Here is a 17,282-nt window from a genome sequence, read left to right as displayed (position 1 = left end):
GAATAAAGAGAACTTTAGATCCTGGCAGACTTCAGGTGCAACCACTCAAGGGATAGAATTAGGGATTTTAATTTTTTTCTTCTGTTGCAACAGTCTGTCCCAAACGTATGTTCTCTAGAGGTGTTTTGTTCATAATTCCCAGCCAACATGGCCACTGGGGACTATGGTAGGAGACATTCAACACACATGGAGGACTCTAGGTTCAGAAAACTACTGGAGCTATTTTCCTTTTTACCTATATGGGGACTTGTAGGGCAGGAAAGGAGAGGACCCACAAATCCTGAAATAAACAAGCTGTCAAATAACAATACACTGAAATATGCTGAAAGGTAATGTAAGGGAGAAAGAGCCACACTTACCACAGAAAGATTCAGAATCTTCTGGGGAGCAATCTGTGCTGAACTCACAGACCTGGAGCTGGCTGACACAGCTCCTATGTGGGCAGGGGACAATGGCACCGTCATCATATTTGGCAAGATGTAGCCCTTCTTTGTCTTAAAAAAAGTAGTAGAAAGAGAATTATAGACATAATGGCTACCATAGGCTTATTACAAGCTTCTTTCTCTGCCGCTCACATAGTGAATAGGAAACAGTGAAAGAAATATACCCCCAAGTGCATTTTGAAGGCAGATAGAATAGACAAATGATACTTATCTTGTTTAAAATAGTGGCATGCCACCTTTCAACAAGACCTCCAAGGAAAAATGCATTAACAGGCATGATTTGAAATTTATATATATATGGGGGAAATGGTTGCGCAGTTGATAAAATAAACCCACAGAAAGGAGAAGTATTGAATTTGAGTGTAGCATTGAGGGGGTTTACCTCTCCCCTAACCTATTGAAACTCTGGGAATAAATCTATCTGCAATACTACCAGGCACACCTGGTCTGTGTACAGTGAAAAAAACACATTTTATATTCTTGTCATCCTCTGGTTCTATACCAAATGTGAAAAGGACTGAAAAGAATTAATTGAAAGCTCTATTGATAGTAATCAATCTGTCACATAGTAAGGATGTTAATATTTGACTTAATTCATTCTTGCAAGTGTGAATAAATAATTTCCACAGTTTTCTCCCCACTACGGAAAAAAACAATTTCTGAAGGGTTTTGGAAAATTATTCTGCACAGAAATAGATGTGGTTTTTTTTGCATGAGAATTACAGGATTTGTGCAAAAACAAAACAAAACAATACACGGTTGCCTGGCAGCCATGTGGCATTTTTTTTGTACACAAAAAAACAGAACTCTTAAATCAGAAAAATCTTGCACAACAAACGTCTTGTACAACAAAAGTATATCACAGAAAGTGGCAATCTTGCACAACAAAGCCATGTACTTATTTTGGGGGGGAAATTGCTGGATTTTGCACATAATTTCTTTTTGTGCAAAATGTTTGTTATGCAAAAGTGCTGCTTTCTGCACGAGATTCTTGTTGTGTAAGTTTTTTTTTGTTGGACAAAAATTGCCTTGTTTTAGTGGGAGAGGATTTGTATAGGATTTTTGTGTGAAAAATTACTACTCCTGTCAATATGCAAAGCCTTTCCTGTAGTGTTTAAGGAGTCCCCCTCCCCCCAAAAACTGAATTCCTGGGACTTGCATGTGGCTGGATTACATTTCATGCAGCTGGAATGTGGAGTATTTTAATTGTGTAGAGAAGCACATAGTCAGTGGGCTTCTTCACTCTGCACAATTATAGTGCTAGGATTCCACTTTAACTTCCATGGCTTCATCCTATGGGATTTTTCATTTGGTGAGGCATTAGGGGCTTCTCGATGAGAATTCTAAATACCTCCTCCTTAAACTGCAAATTCCAGGATTCCATAGGATGAAGCCATGGCAGTTAAAGTGAAATCACAGCACTATAATTGTGTAGTGTGAATCCCAGTGAATCCCAACCTGAGTAACCAGACATAGAAGAAATGGCATACAGGCACAAATCTTCCTACATATTAGATATTGTTCTAATATCTCAAATCTAACTAAGAACATACAGGGGACCCTTCTCATGTGTGCAGGTTTAGTTCCAGGCCACTCTGCAGGTGGCAAAAAATGCACAGTCACACCCTGTATTATTCAATGGCAGTGACATGCACACAGATGTGTTAATGCATCTGCATGCAGGTGCCACCATTGAATTATGTGGGGTCTGGTGATCCATAGGTGGTCAAATCTCTGAAGATGACAGTCACAGATTTTATTATTATTAAAAGTTTATTTCTATACTGCCCTTCTTGAAATCAGGGCGGTGTACAACAGGAACAATCAATACAATTAAAATACATTAAAAACAATACAATAAAAACAAAACAAACTCATGCCAGCTCAGCAATTCTGACGAAGGGGGAAGAGGGGGGAGAGTATTCTGGGGTGAGAGTCAGGGGTAGGCCTGCTCGAAGAAATATGTCTTCAGCCCCTTCTTAAATTGGGCTAGGGAGGTGGCCGAGCAGAGCTCGGCAGGAAGCAAGTTCCAGAGGTTGGGGGCCGAGGTGGTAAAGGCCCTTCTGGAGGTAGAAACTAATCTGACCTCTGGAGCTCTTAACAATTGCTGCCCAGATGATCTGAGTGTGCGGGGCGGATTGTATGGAGAGAGGCGGTCCTCTAGATACCCTGGGCCCAAGCCATTTAGGGCTTTATAGGTAATAACCAACACCTTGTATTGCGCCCGGAAGCGAATAGGCAGCCAGTGAAGATCTTTAAGCACTGGTGTTATATGACTGGCCCTGTATGTGTCAGTGACCAGTCGGGCTGCCATATGCCAGATGGTGGTGAAACGTCAGGAATAAACTCTTCTAGGATATGGCCAAATAGCCTGAAAACCCCACAAAAATCTATGGATGCTGGCCATGAAATCCTTCGACTATACAGTGTTGACAAAGTTGCATATCATTCATTTCCATAGTTTAAAGTCTGTCATGTAGCCATTAAAATTCATGTGCAGAAAGGGAAGACATTCTTTCCAAGAGACATCATATTATTTAAGGTTAAGAAGACAAGTAAATAAGCCTGACAAGCTCAGTTCCTCAAAAACCAGCAGGTGACCTTTGCAGGTGGTGCATTTAATGGTGCCTTCCAGCATTAGATTTCCTGAGGGTTGGCAGTTGGGTTATCAGTAAGGAAAATTTATTGTCTGCTTTTCCTGTTCTTCCTTCATCCTGTCACTATATTTCTTTGCATTCACAAATGCATATACTCCATTTTTCAGTGCTATTGATAAATCATTAAGTCTGTCTTAAATCACTCAACTTCCCTTTCTGTTTTATATATATTTCACTAAATATTTCCTCTAGCATAAAGATTTAAAACATCTAAGCCACAAGAATAATAAAGAAAACACACGGAGAAAACTGGAAATGGAGATTGAAACAGTTAAGGACAAATATTTCTCAAACTGCTAATAAAGTCAGAAATATATTTATGATATTCTGAAAACAAAAGTATTTATTCAAAGCCCTACTAAAACTGTCTGTTGTCCCTATACTTATGAGAAATAGTTAATATAAAATCATTGATTTAAAAATTTAATGCCATTTTAGACCTAACCAAAACAGCTTGATTAAGCTGATCTGTACTGGACTGAATTAAATAAGGATTGAATTTAAGAAGGTAAATATGTGCAGTGTTTACATAGAGCTAGCATGGTGTAGTGGTTTGAGCATTGGATTATGACTTTGGAGACCAGGGTTCAAATCCTTCCATGAAAACCCACTGGGTGACCTTGAGCAAGTCACATGCTCTCAGTCTCAGGGGGAAGGCAATGGCCAACTTCCTCTGAACAAATCTTGCCAAGAAAACTCTGTGATAAGGTCTTCATAAGTCAGAAATAATAATAATAATAATAATAATAATAATAATAATATGACTTGAATTAAACACAACAACAACAACAAGTGGTCTAAATCTAACATTAGACTAGTTCATCTTTGCTATTGCACTGGTATTTTTGCCCTGTCCTCTCCACCCTGTAGCCCCACACTCTGCCAGAAACTCTGTACTGGATATTATGCAGTCCTCTGTTGCAGGTTTTGAAGAGGTATGTGTGGGAATTATAGGGAAATAATGCTCCAGCCACTGAGAGAACAGGTTCTGTTGAATAACAATCCCATTGTGTCTCATTCTATATGTTTATATTGGCCAAGATTCCACATTTGGAGATATAGCTATGATAACAGAGATTTGTCATGATAGCTCTGTCTCCTAATGATATCCACAAAAATCTAGCTTTGAAACCAGACAGCCCCGGTGACAGAAGGATTTCCAATGTGTTGGAGAGCACTGCATGATGACACATCCAGCCCATCTCTTGGCAGCAATGTGTGATGCCACAAGCAGCTGAGGCAAAGACCCTTCTTTCCGCAGCTTGTCTCATCATACCTTGTTGCCAAGAAGAGCTGGACCCTCAGTGTCTCATTTTGCAGAATTTATGAACTCCTTCTATTAAGGGAGCTGTCTGGTGTCAAAGAAAGGTTTGAGAGAAGCATTTGGTTGTTGCAATAGTAGAATGGCCATACATGTGAATCCCAATTATTGCAGCTTATGAAAATACTGAGCAGAATGCCAGCCACAGGTTTTTTCCCTGAAATCAAATACTTTAATTTTTAAAAACTATTTAGCAATAACACTTTAGCAACATGACAGTTTATTTTGATGCACAGATGTAAACATTATTCTCAAATTTCTCCTCTTTCAATGAGATACCCCATCAAAAACCAAGTAAACTGCTGCTACTAGTTTTCCTTCCTGAATTTTGGGAGTCTTAAGGAGCTTCTTGGCTTTTAAATTTGGCATACCTATATCTGCCTTAAAGTTTAATCGGGTGGCATCCTGATGTTATCAGAAGGTTTTTGCTGCCAAATTTGTCACCTGAATACAGCCCAGATCCATCCCCACTTCCAGGAGCACTACGGTAGCCATTTTGTTAAGCCGGAAAACTCCCAGATCCGAAAAGAGCTGAACAGAGCATTCCTGGAAGCGGGGATGCACCCGGGCTGTATTTGGGCATCAAAAACCTTCTGATAACATCAGGATGCCACCCAAATTAAGTTTTAAACCAGACAGAGGTAAGCCAAATTTAAAAGCCAAGTGATAAGCTCCTTATTAAGAAAGTGCAATTTTTGCAAAAATTTCAAACACACACAGACACAAACAAGAAAAACTCTCCTGAATTTTGTGAACTGAATAGGTATATTCAGACATACCATGAAAGCAGTTTCTGAGATGCAATGAGCCCAGTGCCAAAATTCCAGCACTCTTTTCTCTACAGCCTGAATACAGCAACATGATCTCAAAGGGCCTTTCCATTTTTCCAATTGAACCTATCAGTACTTTCCATTTCACCCTGCAAAAAATCAAACAAGTTGTTATTCTTGGCAGTATTTCACATCTATACAAACATTACCCATATCACACATATCTTGTTTCACACTGCTTATATTTAATTCATATACTGCCAACTTCTGTCTTTCATTTAGTCTCAAAGATGACATAAGATCTCCCTACATAGTAATTCTACAAACTAACATAGCTATATCTTTGAATTGTTTATATTTGTAACAAGAAATATTTCACACATTTTATCTTGATTATTTCAGCAATATTGGTTAGTGTTATTATATTCATCCAGTATTATTATCTCTACTGCACCAGATAGGGTATAATATGTCACAAATAGTGGTTTGCATGGTGAGATGTGAGTTTAGGGTTTTCTGCATTAAAGTTTATACACTCTTAAAGCTACCACAATATACTGGGAGATTTCAGAAGGCACATAATGGTCCTGTACAAACAGGCCATTTCGTACGTACTCCGTATGTACTAGGGTTGCCTGGGGGCATCTCTTTTAGATGCCCACAACCCTAGTATGTACAGAGTATGTAGAAAATGATGGCGCCCTGTCCATATGGGCACCACCATGATGACATCACAGCCGCGCTGCCTGCAAATGGAGCGGCGTGGACGTGACGTCCTGGCGCCGCGGAAGGAGCTCCATTTTGGAGCTCCTTCCTAGGTTTGTGTCGCTGGCACAGCCTTTACACAGCTGTGCAGTGACACCAAGCGGCCCCTTTCTCCCTTTCCCCATCGCTGTCGGGGTGTCCTTGGGGCTTGAAGCCTCAAGGACAAACCTTTCCAGGCCGTGGGGAAGCGGCCTTTTGACACTTCCCCAAGGCCTGGAAAAGCGGCGGATCGGGGCCTCAGGGCTGCTGCTGTGGCAGCTGAGGCCCCGATCCGTCAGGGAAAGGGGAAGGTACAGGCTGCCCCAAAGGGGCGGTCTGGAAACCGCCAATGGTAGAAATGGTAAAATCAGTTTTGCTATCTTAAAAAAAATAATCAGTTTTTTTACATCTTAAAGAGAAAAACATTTACAAAAGTTAGTGCTTTTTTCCAAAAGGAATTAAGTGAGCTGAAATCCCTCCATGGATTGGCCCCTCCTTACTTATCTGACCTTCTTTCTCCTTACATTCCTACTCGCACCCTCCGCTCTGGTAGTCAAGGTCTCCTGTCACAGTGTAGGACTACCACTGCCCCACTCCCGAATTAGTCCCTTCTCGTTTGCTGCCCCTTACTCCTGGAACCTTCTTCCCCCACATGTACACCTCATCACTTCTCTACCCAGTTTCAAAACTGAGTTAAAAACTATATTGTTTAGAGAAGCGTTCCCAGAGGCGAGCCCCTCTCTGACCCAGGAAGCCTCCTTTTAACCATCCATTAAGAAGCCAAGCCCTTCCTCCAGTCCATCTGCCTTGGTCCAGGTCTCGGAGGTGGAGAAGATCTGCTGGACCTGATCCTATTGCCCACCACCACTCCCTTCTCCTTTTGTTTCGTGTCTTTTAGATTGTAAGCCTGAGGGCAGGGAACCGTCTGACTAAAAGATTGTATGTACAGCGCTGTATAAATTTACAGCGTTTTATAAATAAACAACAACAACAACAACAACAACAATAATAATAATTTCTCGCTTATTTGTGAAAGAAGTGATAACATGAAGTCAGTATTATCATGGCCGTATTCACTGGAAATCAAACCCAGAGTCTTAAGTATTCAAAGACCTCAGTGGTAAGAAGGTCTTTGAATTTTGATTTTTCCCAGATTCAGATTCTTAAAATTACAAGTTCTGAATGTTTAGAAATTTGCAAATCAGGTAAAGAGTTAGTAAAAATGTTGATTGTAGCAAATCCTCCCAGAGGTAACCATTTTAGCTACTGTATTTGGTCTGAACTGCTTTAATAGTACCCAAAAAAGGAGAAAACCAACCAAATCAAGTATTAGTAAAAATAGATGCCTTTTTATTTATTCATTTATAACCTGCTTCCCCCCCCCCCCCCCCAATGCTAGGACTCAAAGGGGCTTACAAAGATTTAAACAAATACAAATTAAAATGAATAGGTAAACATCAATAAAAAAAACTCTTGGAGAGAGTTGTTCAGAGGCTGAAGCTTAGAGAGTGTGACTTGCCCAAGGTGACCCAGAGGTTTTCATGGCCAAGCAGGATTCAAACCCTAGTCTCCAGAGTCTTAGGAATTTATCACATGGGGGGAATCACATGCAAAAAAGGGATTTAAAAGGTAGAAAAAAAAACCTCAAAATGGGTTGATTTTCACACATGTCGTTGTTAAACCCCAAAAAGAAAGTAAACAAAAGGCACTCCTTTTTACTTTTGAGATTTTCTAAAAGTAAAAAGGAGCGGCTTTTGTCTACTTTTCCTCCACTTTCCATTCAGGTTAACACTACAGTGGAATGCACTCCCTCGGAGGGTGATAGAGTCTCCTTCCTTGGAGGTCTTTAAACAGAGGCTGGATGGCCATCTGTCAGGGATGCTTTGATTTGGATTTCCTGCATGGCAGGGGGTTGGACTGGATGGCCCTTGCGGTCTCTTCCAACTCTACGATTCTATGATTCTATGAATTACTCCATGTAAAAATCAACCCACTTTTGCTTTTTTTTTTTTTCCAATTTAAACCCCCATTTTTACATGGGATTTCCCCTGTGTGATAAACTCCTTAGTCTAACACTAACCAGTATGCCACACTATAGATATATTATTAAAGTACAATTAAGCAGTCTATAGAATTAAAACCATTTAAACCCATTAAAAGAAGACAAAAGTCAACAAAATATCACACCAAAAAATCCCATTACTGTACAGTCAATTCCTAAAAGCCTGTTGGCGCTGGCCCCATACAGAAAGGCCAAAATAAAGCTGCTTCAGGTCACTTTGAACATATGCTGTTTAAATGATGCATGAATCCCAAGAGTCCGGAAGCTGTGCCAAAGCCATACTCCAGTCCTAAGGACACATGCATCATTTAAACAGCATATCTCCAAACTGACCCGAAGCAGCTTTATTTTGGCCTGTCTGTACGGTCCTTCACTTGAGGGCAGAAGGACAATGAGGAGGGAGCTATCCTGGCCCCCATAAAAAGGGAGGGAGCTCCAAAGGTAGAACTCAGCCATCAAGAAAATTCTCTTCCCTGTATCCACCAAATGGACCTGTTGAGATGGTTGGACTGAAAGAAATGTTTACCCTAAAGATCTTGTTTATTTGTTTGTTTGTTTTATTTTTATCCCACCTTTCTCCCAAAATGGGACCCAAGGTGGCGAACATATATAAATATAAGTTAACATTGTACAATTAAAATCATAAAAATATCAAAATTACAAATATAAAATTTTTAAAACATACAGAGTTAAAATTAAAAAGTCCAAGTCCAACCCTCTCATCTCCCAATAAAGCCAATCCTGCCAGATCTCAAAAGATCTTGTAGTAGACAGGTTAATAAAGGGACCCGTACAGACAGGCCAAAATAAAGCTGCTTTGGGTTCACTTTGGAGGTTTGCTGCTTAAATGACACACACATCTTAAGAGGCCAGAAACTGTGTCAAAGCTGTGCTCCCATCCTTAAGACTGGAGAGTGGCTTTGGTATGGCTTTCAGCCTCTTAGGACGCATGCATCATTTAAACAGCATACCTCCAAAGGGACCTGAAGCAGCTTTATTTTGGCCTGTCTGTATTTCCTCCATTTAAACTTGCAGAGTTTCTTTTTGGAGGCTGCCTCTGGTTTAAAAGCAGCCAACAACTCCAGACACATTGGATGGTTATAAAAGCAGTGCGAACTGCTGCCTCCTCTGTCAACGGGGGAGCCCAGAAAATAAATGAGATATCCAAGGTACCCCTCAAAATAGGTTTAGCACTTGGGAGCCATCTGCTTCTACTTTTTAAAAACATGGAAGACAGAGTACATATTAAACCTAATGGCTGCAGCTAAAATGTCCATAATAAAAGTATGGAGACTGGGGCACTTCCTTCTGATATCAAAAATGCTTCAACAGTTTTTACTTTTAGACACACATTGAAAACTCCCCTTCTTTTGGTGGAGTAAGGAGTAAGTGGCCAGAGTACTGCATACTCACTTTTGGCCAGTTTCATTCCCCTCACAAGACAAGGCTAGATTGATCCGTGACAGTGACCAACTGTCTTGAAGGCAGGTTTGACCAATACCACTCCCTCTTATATCTTCTATCACCTCTTACTTAACTCCTGGGTGACAAGACACTGTGTCAGGTACACTGGATTTTAAAGAGGTTTTATTTTTGGAACTGGTTCTGAAACCAAGGGCCCTTACACACTGCACAGTTAGAGTGCTATGATTCCACTTTATCTGTTATGGCCACATTCTATAGAACCTTGGGATTTGGAATTTAGATAGATATTAGAATTAATAGCCAGGTAGTTCCTCTAGTACCTTATCAAACTATAAACTCCAAGATTCCATAGGATGCAGTTATGGCAGTTAACTGGAGTCATGGTGTGGTAACTGTGTTGTGCAAAACGAACCCCAAGTCCTCTCATCCGAGAGAAGCTCACACAAGTATCTGTACATCACATGAAGACAAGCTATTCCAGGGTTCAACCTCTAGCTGCTACAAAGCTAATAAGAAGTAATGTGTCTTATGCCACCTCTACTTATTTCAACCTTTTTTGAGAGTGCGAAGTTCAAAATTGTCCAGTACAGGTCTGTCAGGTGTGCAGCTTCCATGATCTGAAGGAGGTGAGGAAAACTGTACAGACTTGCTCTGCAGCCCTCTTACTACATTACATGTTGTTCCAAAGGATGGCTACTTGGAGCAGATTTGATGAAAACACTGAGCCTTGTAAAAATCAACAAAAGTCGCCTCTCTCCCATCCTTCCATTCACTGAAGCCTCTGGTTGATCAAGGTTCTTCCATGACCAGAAAGGACACTTGTTGGATATAACCCAAAGTCCTATATCCAACTGCTAGTCTTAATTAGAGTACACTAATTGAATTAATGGCCTAGACTCATTATTTAAATAAGAGTTGCCTTATCATTTATCATATGATTCAGTGTTTCTTTTCTCATTGGGACTAGAGTCTGGATTTAAGCCTATATATTTACATAACCTCTTTGCTTATGAAAAATTAAGAGGTGGTGCTGCAGGGAAGAGATGTGTATTATCACTTGTGGAACATTATAAAATGCTTAGGGATGAGTTGTCCTGGCTGCCTTTTAGCATTGTTGCTTCCTGGGGTTTGTTTGAGGAAAGACTATAGATGTGGTTGGACCTAGGGGAGTGGGGAGTGTGTGTTGGTTTTAAATATGTACTGCAATATCACTACCTTAAATTTGTCATTGTATTTTATTGTATTTTGCTCTATTTGAATTGTTTATTTATATGCCTTCCCAACATCTTTGGAGATGTTTGGCTTAAAGGAGGCATAGAAATAAACAATAATATCACATCAGCTTTTTTTAAAATCATCTCACTGTATTTCAATGTTTTTTATGTTGTGTTTTGCTTTATTAGCTGCTGTCAAGTTGACTTTGACTTATGGTGACCCCATGAATGAGAAACCTCCAAGTGACCCTGTTCTCAACAGCCCTGCTCAGATCTTGGCAGACTCAGACCTATGGTTTCCTTGACTGAGTCTATCCATCTGTTATGCAGTCTTCCTCTATTCTAACTGCCTTCTACCTTCTCAAAAATTATTGTCTTTTCTAGTCAGTCATGATTTCTCATGATATGGCCAAAGCACGACAGTCATAGTTTAGTCATCCTGACTTCTAGGGAGAATTCGGGCATGATTTGTCTTTTTAGCTGTCCCATTGTATTATTTGTGTTTTAATCAAAGTTTAAATATATATTTAGCCATTACATACACATCCAAGATGTTCCAGTGCTGAAAGATGAGCACCTTTTTTTGCTTCTGCACACTGTCCAGCCCACTAGCTCTGACTCATCATTGACTTCCTTGTGGTATAGTGCGTCAAAGCAACCAGAAACCTGTGGCACTGAGTGATTCTACATTGCAACTATTGTAAATTACAGCAGAGCATCCTAGCAGTCTTTCAGATTTAATCACAAGTACATTATGTCTGATGTATGATCACAGCACTACATTTCGTCAGCCCTAGCAGCTTATACTAATGCATTTTTTCTCTACAATGTAATCTTTCTTGCACAGCATCCAGAATGTGAAAGAGTAGGAAGAAGCTTTGCATTTCCAAAAATGAATGTGAGAACAACCTATCACTACCATGGAGCTTTGGTTAGGTATTCATCATTGTAGTTGGATTCTGGCAAACTGTAAATTGCTAGATTTAAATGCAGCAATTTCACTCCAGTTTCATTAAAAAAACAAAAAACCTTCTATGACTGGCCCAAACAGGAACTCTTCAGAGCCAATTTAATTTCCTTAATGGAACCCTGAACAAAGCCCTTTGTATACACACTAGAAGATGGATTGTACAACTGTAATTCAGAAAAACACAGCATGGCAATGCCTTTACTATTGATTTTACGTCAGGAGGAAACATCTTGTTAAATTAGGCAGTATTATTCCACGTTTAAATACAGACATTAAAGCTGCTATGTAAAGAAAAACAGGTCTATTCCCAAACTGAGTTTGGCTCAGTAAGCGAAGTTCAAACTTGAATAAAATGTAAGTACGGTAGTTAGGAATATTGAGAGTATTGTAGTTCGGCAGCAACTGGACCACCTTTGGAGTTGAAGGAGAAATGTGTTTGGTATACATTTTAATACAAACATTCCTAAATTGCACTTCTTGAACCAATACATGAGCTGAAACACAGTTATAGTTTGATATTCACCATTTTCCAAGAAGGCCTACATGCAAAATGTGCATATTGGTGAAAACACATGACCTACACATACATGCTGCATGTATATATATTACTAAAAATAATACACAATGATATGAATGTTGTGTGAAAATGCTTTAAAAATCCAGATATTAAGCAAAACTGAATACAAAAATAAATTAAGGGAAATTTATGTAAATATGTATGGATGATCATGTGAACTTATCACCAGCTGAGGTGAAAACAAGACCAAAAAAAAGCTTAAGATCTGAACAATGAGAATCTTGTTTAATCATGATTTGCATGTTCATTCCCACCCCATATTGTGCCACCCCCCCAAAAAAAAACCCACATCCTCTACAAATTTTAACTTTTTTTTTCTAATACAGTGATGGCTATGGATATGTAAAGATCAAATGTCAGACATAGTGAGACACTACTCTCAAAGTTATACTATCAATTCCAAATTGCTCTTTGGCAATGCAGCTGGCCATACTACCGTTCTCCATGGGTTGTTTGATAACATTAGAAGCCATATGTGCTCTTTTTGTCTCTTACCATTTGTCAAAACTGCAACATTAGTTAAATCCAGGGTTTTTCCTTTTCCAAGAAAAAAACCATGACAAAATTGGAAATGATTAAAGGGCAGGTAAAAATATAAATAAATTGTACTTGTGGCTATTATTTATCAGATATATACCCTGCCTTTCTCTCACCAAGGAATCCAAGATGACTTATAAAATTTAAAATAGAGGTTGGCTAAATTGTACATTACAATCGGCTCTCTGTATCCATGGATTCTTTATCCATGGATTCAACCATCCATGGTTTGAAAATATTTAAATATATATATAAATAAATTACAAAAAGCAAACCTTGATTTTGTCATTTTCTATAATGGACATCATTTTACTACATTGTATATAATAAGATGTGAACACCCACAAGTTTTGGTATCCATGGGGAGTCCTGGAACCAAACCACAGTGGATACCAAGGACCCACTGTCCAACTGCTAAAAAAACCTATTAAACAATATCATAGGCTTTTCTTGGCAAGATTTGTTCAGAGGGGGTTTGCCTTTGCCTTCTTCTGAAGCTGTGAGAATGTGACTTGCCCAAGGTGACCTGGTAGCTTTCTATGGCAGAGCAGAAATTTGAACTCTCATCTTCAGAGGAGGAAGGCAGGGTATAAATAAATAATAGATGTTTTAAGAGCCAGGAAGGGTACAGATCTAGCATGCATATGGGGGCACTCATGTCTTCAAGGGTCCTGTCCCCATCCTAAGGTTAAAAGCCCTCAACAACTTTGCCTTAGTGAGTGAATAAATTAAAGCTCATAGCACCAAAGGTCAAAGACCATTTTCTTCACCAGTCCATACTAACAATGACCACACAAAACATTCTGGCACTTCTCATTATGCTTCTGAGAGATGTGTATGTACTCTTTATAATCATACTTACTCTATAATGCAGGAAAGTGCCAGCAAGGGTCTCATACATGGGTTCCCAGCAACCCGAGTCTCAGTTTTTTCCATTGTACTGCCACTTCTTTGTTTCTATTGTAAACCTAGCAGACTGTATTTTGGTCTAAATTTTGTCCTACATTTTGTCCCGGTTTATAGTAGAGAATTATGGCAACCCTACTTCCATTACAAAATGTGTGTAAAGTGCTGAAGTAGTTTGTACTTTATTAACTCAGTTAAGGGAGATGAGATAAAGGGTTAGAATCTTGTCCTTCCAGTAGGCTCAGTCAAAAGCAAACTACTGCTGTCTCTACTACTCTCTTTACCGCTACCTACTACCTCTTCTTGCTTTTGTGTACTTCCTAATATATAACTTTTGCCATCTTGACCACACTGAAATTGCTTGGCCATACATATCCCAGTTTTCATCCATGAAATGTTAGAGGGTATGCTCCAGCAACTTCCTTTGCCTTGCTGCCTAACAGGAGTGCTCACTCTACCGATTGAAGTAGTCAAATGCTTATCTCCATCAACATGCATTTTTAAATGATTGCGCCTATGACTACCATTCAGGGACAGACTAGATAGCTACTTGAGACTCTGCAAAAGCAATAATAATAAAGTTCTCTTTTGCCCATCTTTCGTCAAGACTTATGAACATCCAACTTTCTAATGTCCTGTTCTATACACATTTTTCTATGTTCCATAACAATTCCTGTACAGTAAGCAACTTGCTTGCTGAACATTGTGAAACTAAGTTAGCGATTTGTGTGTTTTTTATAAAAATACTCAGAATGCATAAACTGTTCCTGAAACTGCTGCAAATTTTTGAAAGCTATTTCTTACAGAGCCCACTGGTGTAACTAAATAAACTCACTTTCCTTGAATCTCCGAGGTCTCTAGTCTCATTGATTTCTGCTACACTATGAGTCTTGCCTATGAAAAGATATGAAAAAACAGTCAACCCAAATCAAGGTGGGGAGCCTCTAAACCATGTAGGACAATTCCTTTTTTTCTAAGTATGAACATTCCCAGCTCAGGTTGCAATAAGCATTTGACTCACGAGCCCTCACAATCTCTAGCTGACAAAGAGATAGATTATTGGAAGACTTCTCTTGATACGTATATACCCATGCATTTGTTAGAATAAATAACCCAGAGAATTTGCAATTTGTCGCCAATTGGTTCTATGGATTGCAGTTTCTCCAGGAATCGAGGCCCCAGTTACAGCACACTCATTACAGCTAAATATTTCTGGATGCCAATCTGGAAAAGAGATACTAGTGGAGCTGTTCAGTAGAAGCAAAATTCTATATGAGGCCTGAATTAAAAATGTTCAATCCTTCCTCACATAATCTGGTACATGAGGCAAGGATAAAACCATTGGTGGTGGTGGAGAGGCCCACCATTTGGACGACTTTAAATTTAGCATATTTCTTCTGTACTACTAAACAGAACAGAGAAAAAGCAATTTGCATTTCTGAGGAGCTCAATTTTTTTTGTCTTTAAGAAAATAACAAATATTAGATCTAAAGTTGTTCACAAGCTCCTGTATATGAGTTGAATTTGAGAGAATTTGGTCATTTTAGTCCTAATTTGCATGTCCATCACAATGATGAAAAATAGCCAAAGCAACTGTAATAAAATTTCCAGCCAGACAAGTCACAGTATAATTAATATGATTTTTCCAACACAATTATCCATTGCGCTTCAGGAAGCTTCCTCATTCTTAGGATAATTTTTACTTGGGCTTGAATCTTAGGAAAGTTACAGAAGTCTACTCATTTTCTAGTTCAAGCTTTACCAGGCATCTTGTTCATGTCCTTCTTGCAGACGGATGGCTACGCTTTGATTAGTGTCCACATATCGCATTTCAGCTGAGAGCCCTCTGAGAGTGGTGCCCTTTGAATACACCGCCAGCTCCAACAGACATGAACTAGAGCTCCAAGGCAGGATAGGGCTGTGGAGGCTGAACATGCACCTGCCTGTGAGCTTGCTAGTGTTCAGAAGAAGAATGTCCCCTGCAAAGGAAAATAAAAGCAACCAATACTCAATTGAGAGGATAAAATAGAGGAAAGGAAGAATGGCAGAAAGCTAGTGGTCTGAGGAAAGAAAGAAGAAAACATAAAGAGAAAGCACAATTAAGGGATTAAATACCCTAAAGGCATCAGATCTTATCTGATCTTGGAAGCTGGTTAGTACATGGATGGAAGACCACCAATGAAAGCTATATTTCATAGGAAGGAGCTGGCAAAACCACCTCTGAGTATTCCTTGCCTAAGAAAACTGTTTGAAGTTCATGGAGCCTCTATAAGTCTGCAGGTGACTTCAAGTCAGTCAGTCAGTCAGTCAGTCAGCCAGTCAGACAGACAGACACAGCAATAAAATATTATAAACGAACACAACAAATTTAAAAAAGGCTGGCTGAAGGTTGGTTTATCCTGTCATGCTGGTATTGTGGCAAGCAGCTTGCTTTAAAGCTCAGCACAACCACCAAATGAGATGCCATCTGCACAGATGAGGGCTGGGCTGAGCCTTGGGGTGGGCCAAGATACCACAAGAATAGGTTTTTGTGGGTTTTTCGGGCTATGTGGCCATGTTCTAGAAGAGTTTATTCTTGACGTTTCACCAGCATCTGTGGCTGCCAGTCTCAGAGAAATACCACAAGAACTTTGCACTCTTTTGCCTATTCTAAAGATGGCATGCTATGACAGAACACTTCTCCACTCTGAGTTCCTCAGGGGTGAGCATAAGTAATAGCTGGCACTGGGTTATGCTGACATTTTGGATCCATGAACACAGGTGAAGGCAATAACATGAGTCTTTCTCACCAGACCATTGGCCTTAGTGGAAAGAAAGAAAATAACTGGATCATAAGGAACCATCCCATTGAACAGGGCCACATGGCTACTGGATATGGTTATTGGAATAGTGGGTAAAACGCTACACAAAAGTGTTTCCTATAATGCTGCTGGTAACACATGAATTGTCCTTTAATTTCAGCCTCTTTTAGATTTTCTTTTCTTTCTGTGGAGGGAAATGTGCCAAACTCCAATAAAGAAAGGAAGAGACAATTTGCTGTAACTGAGGCTTATAAGAAACCCACAATATGTCTTTTGTGTGCCTTATAATTATTTTAATATATAAATGACATTTAGCACATGATGCAGGGCAATGAATGGAGAGTTCTCATTTTGGAAATTATGTAATATGTCTACACCATTTGTGGAAGATTAATGAGATAGGAAAAAGTCCATTTGTGTTTCAATCCATAACATTTTTAATGGGATGTGCTGAACACTACTGTGTTGAATAACAGAGCAAATCCAATTAAAGTGTGTGTGTGGGGGGGCACAGTTGTCTAAGAAGGCAAGACAATTAACCACAAATCTGTCTGTTATGCTCAAAGGAACCTTCTAGATCTCTGTTGGATGAACTGTTCTCCATAATCTGCTGATCTTCTTGAGACATCAGAGCGACAACTGAAGACAGTAACCAGTCTGGCTTTCCTGCAGCATTGGTAGAAGTAACCCAGGAGCAGTTCCATCCCAAGTTACATGGGGTTTCTGTTACAAAAACAAAAACAAAAACAAAGAGGAAGCATGAGAGCAATCAGTCAACTTATTATAACCAAGGATGTGAATTTATGAGTCATTTTCCTTTTCACAAGGGAGAACAAAGGTTACTTTTATTACTTT

General features: G+C 39.4%; 1 protein-coding gene across 1 annotated transcript in view; it reads right to left on the bottom strand.

Moving 5' to 3' along the window:
• Positions 1–17,282, bottom strand: part of LTK (leukocyte receptor tyrosine kinase) — a 167,976-nt gene that overhangs the window by 75,852 nt on the left and 74,842 nt on the right. Inside the window, exons 3-6 of the mRNA XM_089523151.1 lie at positions 16,998–17,150; positions 15,389–15,605; positions 5,201–5,340; positions 360–494 (exon numbers count right to left, since the gene is read on the bottom strand). Coding sequence (XP_089379277.1) covers positions 360–494; positions 5,201–5,340; positions 15,389–15,605; positions 16,998–17,150 — 645 coding nt within the window. The remainder of the gene's footprint in view (positions 1–359; positions 495–5,200; positions 5,341–15,388; positions 15,606–16,997; positions 17,151–17,282) is intronic.

This window comes from Sceloporus occidentalis, unplaced genomic scaffold (genome assembly GCF_023333645.1).
Source record: "Sceloporus occidentalis isolate IW3139 unplaced genomic scaffold, rSceOcc1.0.p SCAF_4, whole genome shotgun sequence".
Lineage (NCBI taxonomy): Eukaryota > Metazoa > Chordata > Lepidosauria > Squamata > Phrynosomatidae > Sceloporus > Sceloporus occidentalis.
Note: the sequence above shows the minus strand (reverse complement) of the source record. Positions and strands in the feature narration are given on the sequence as shown.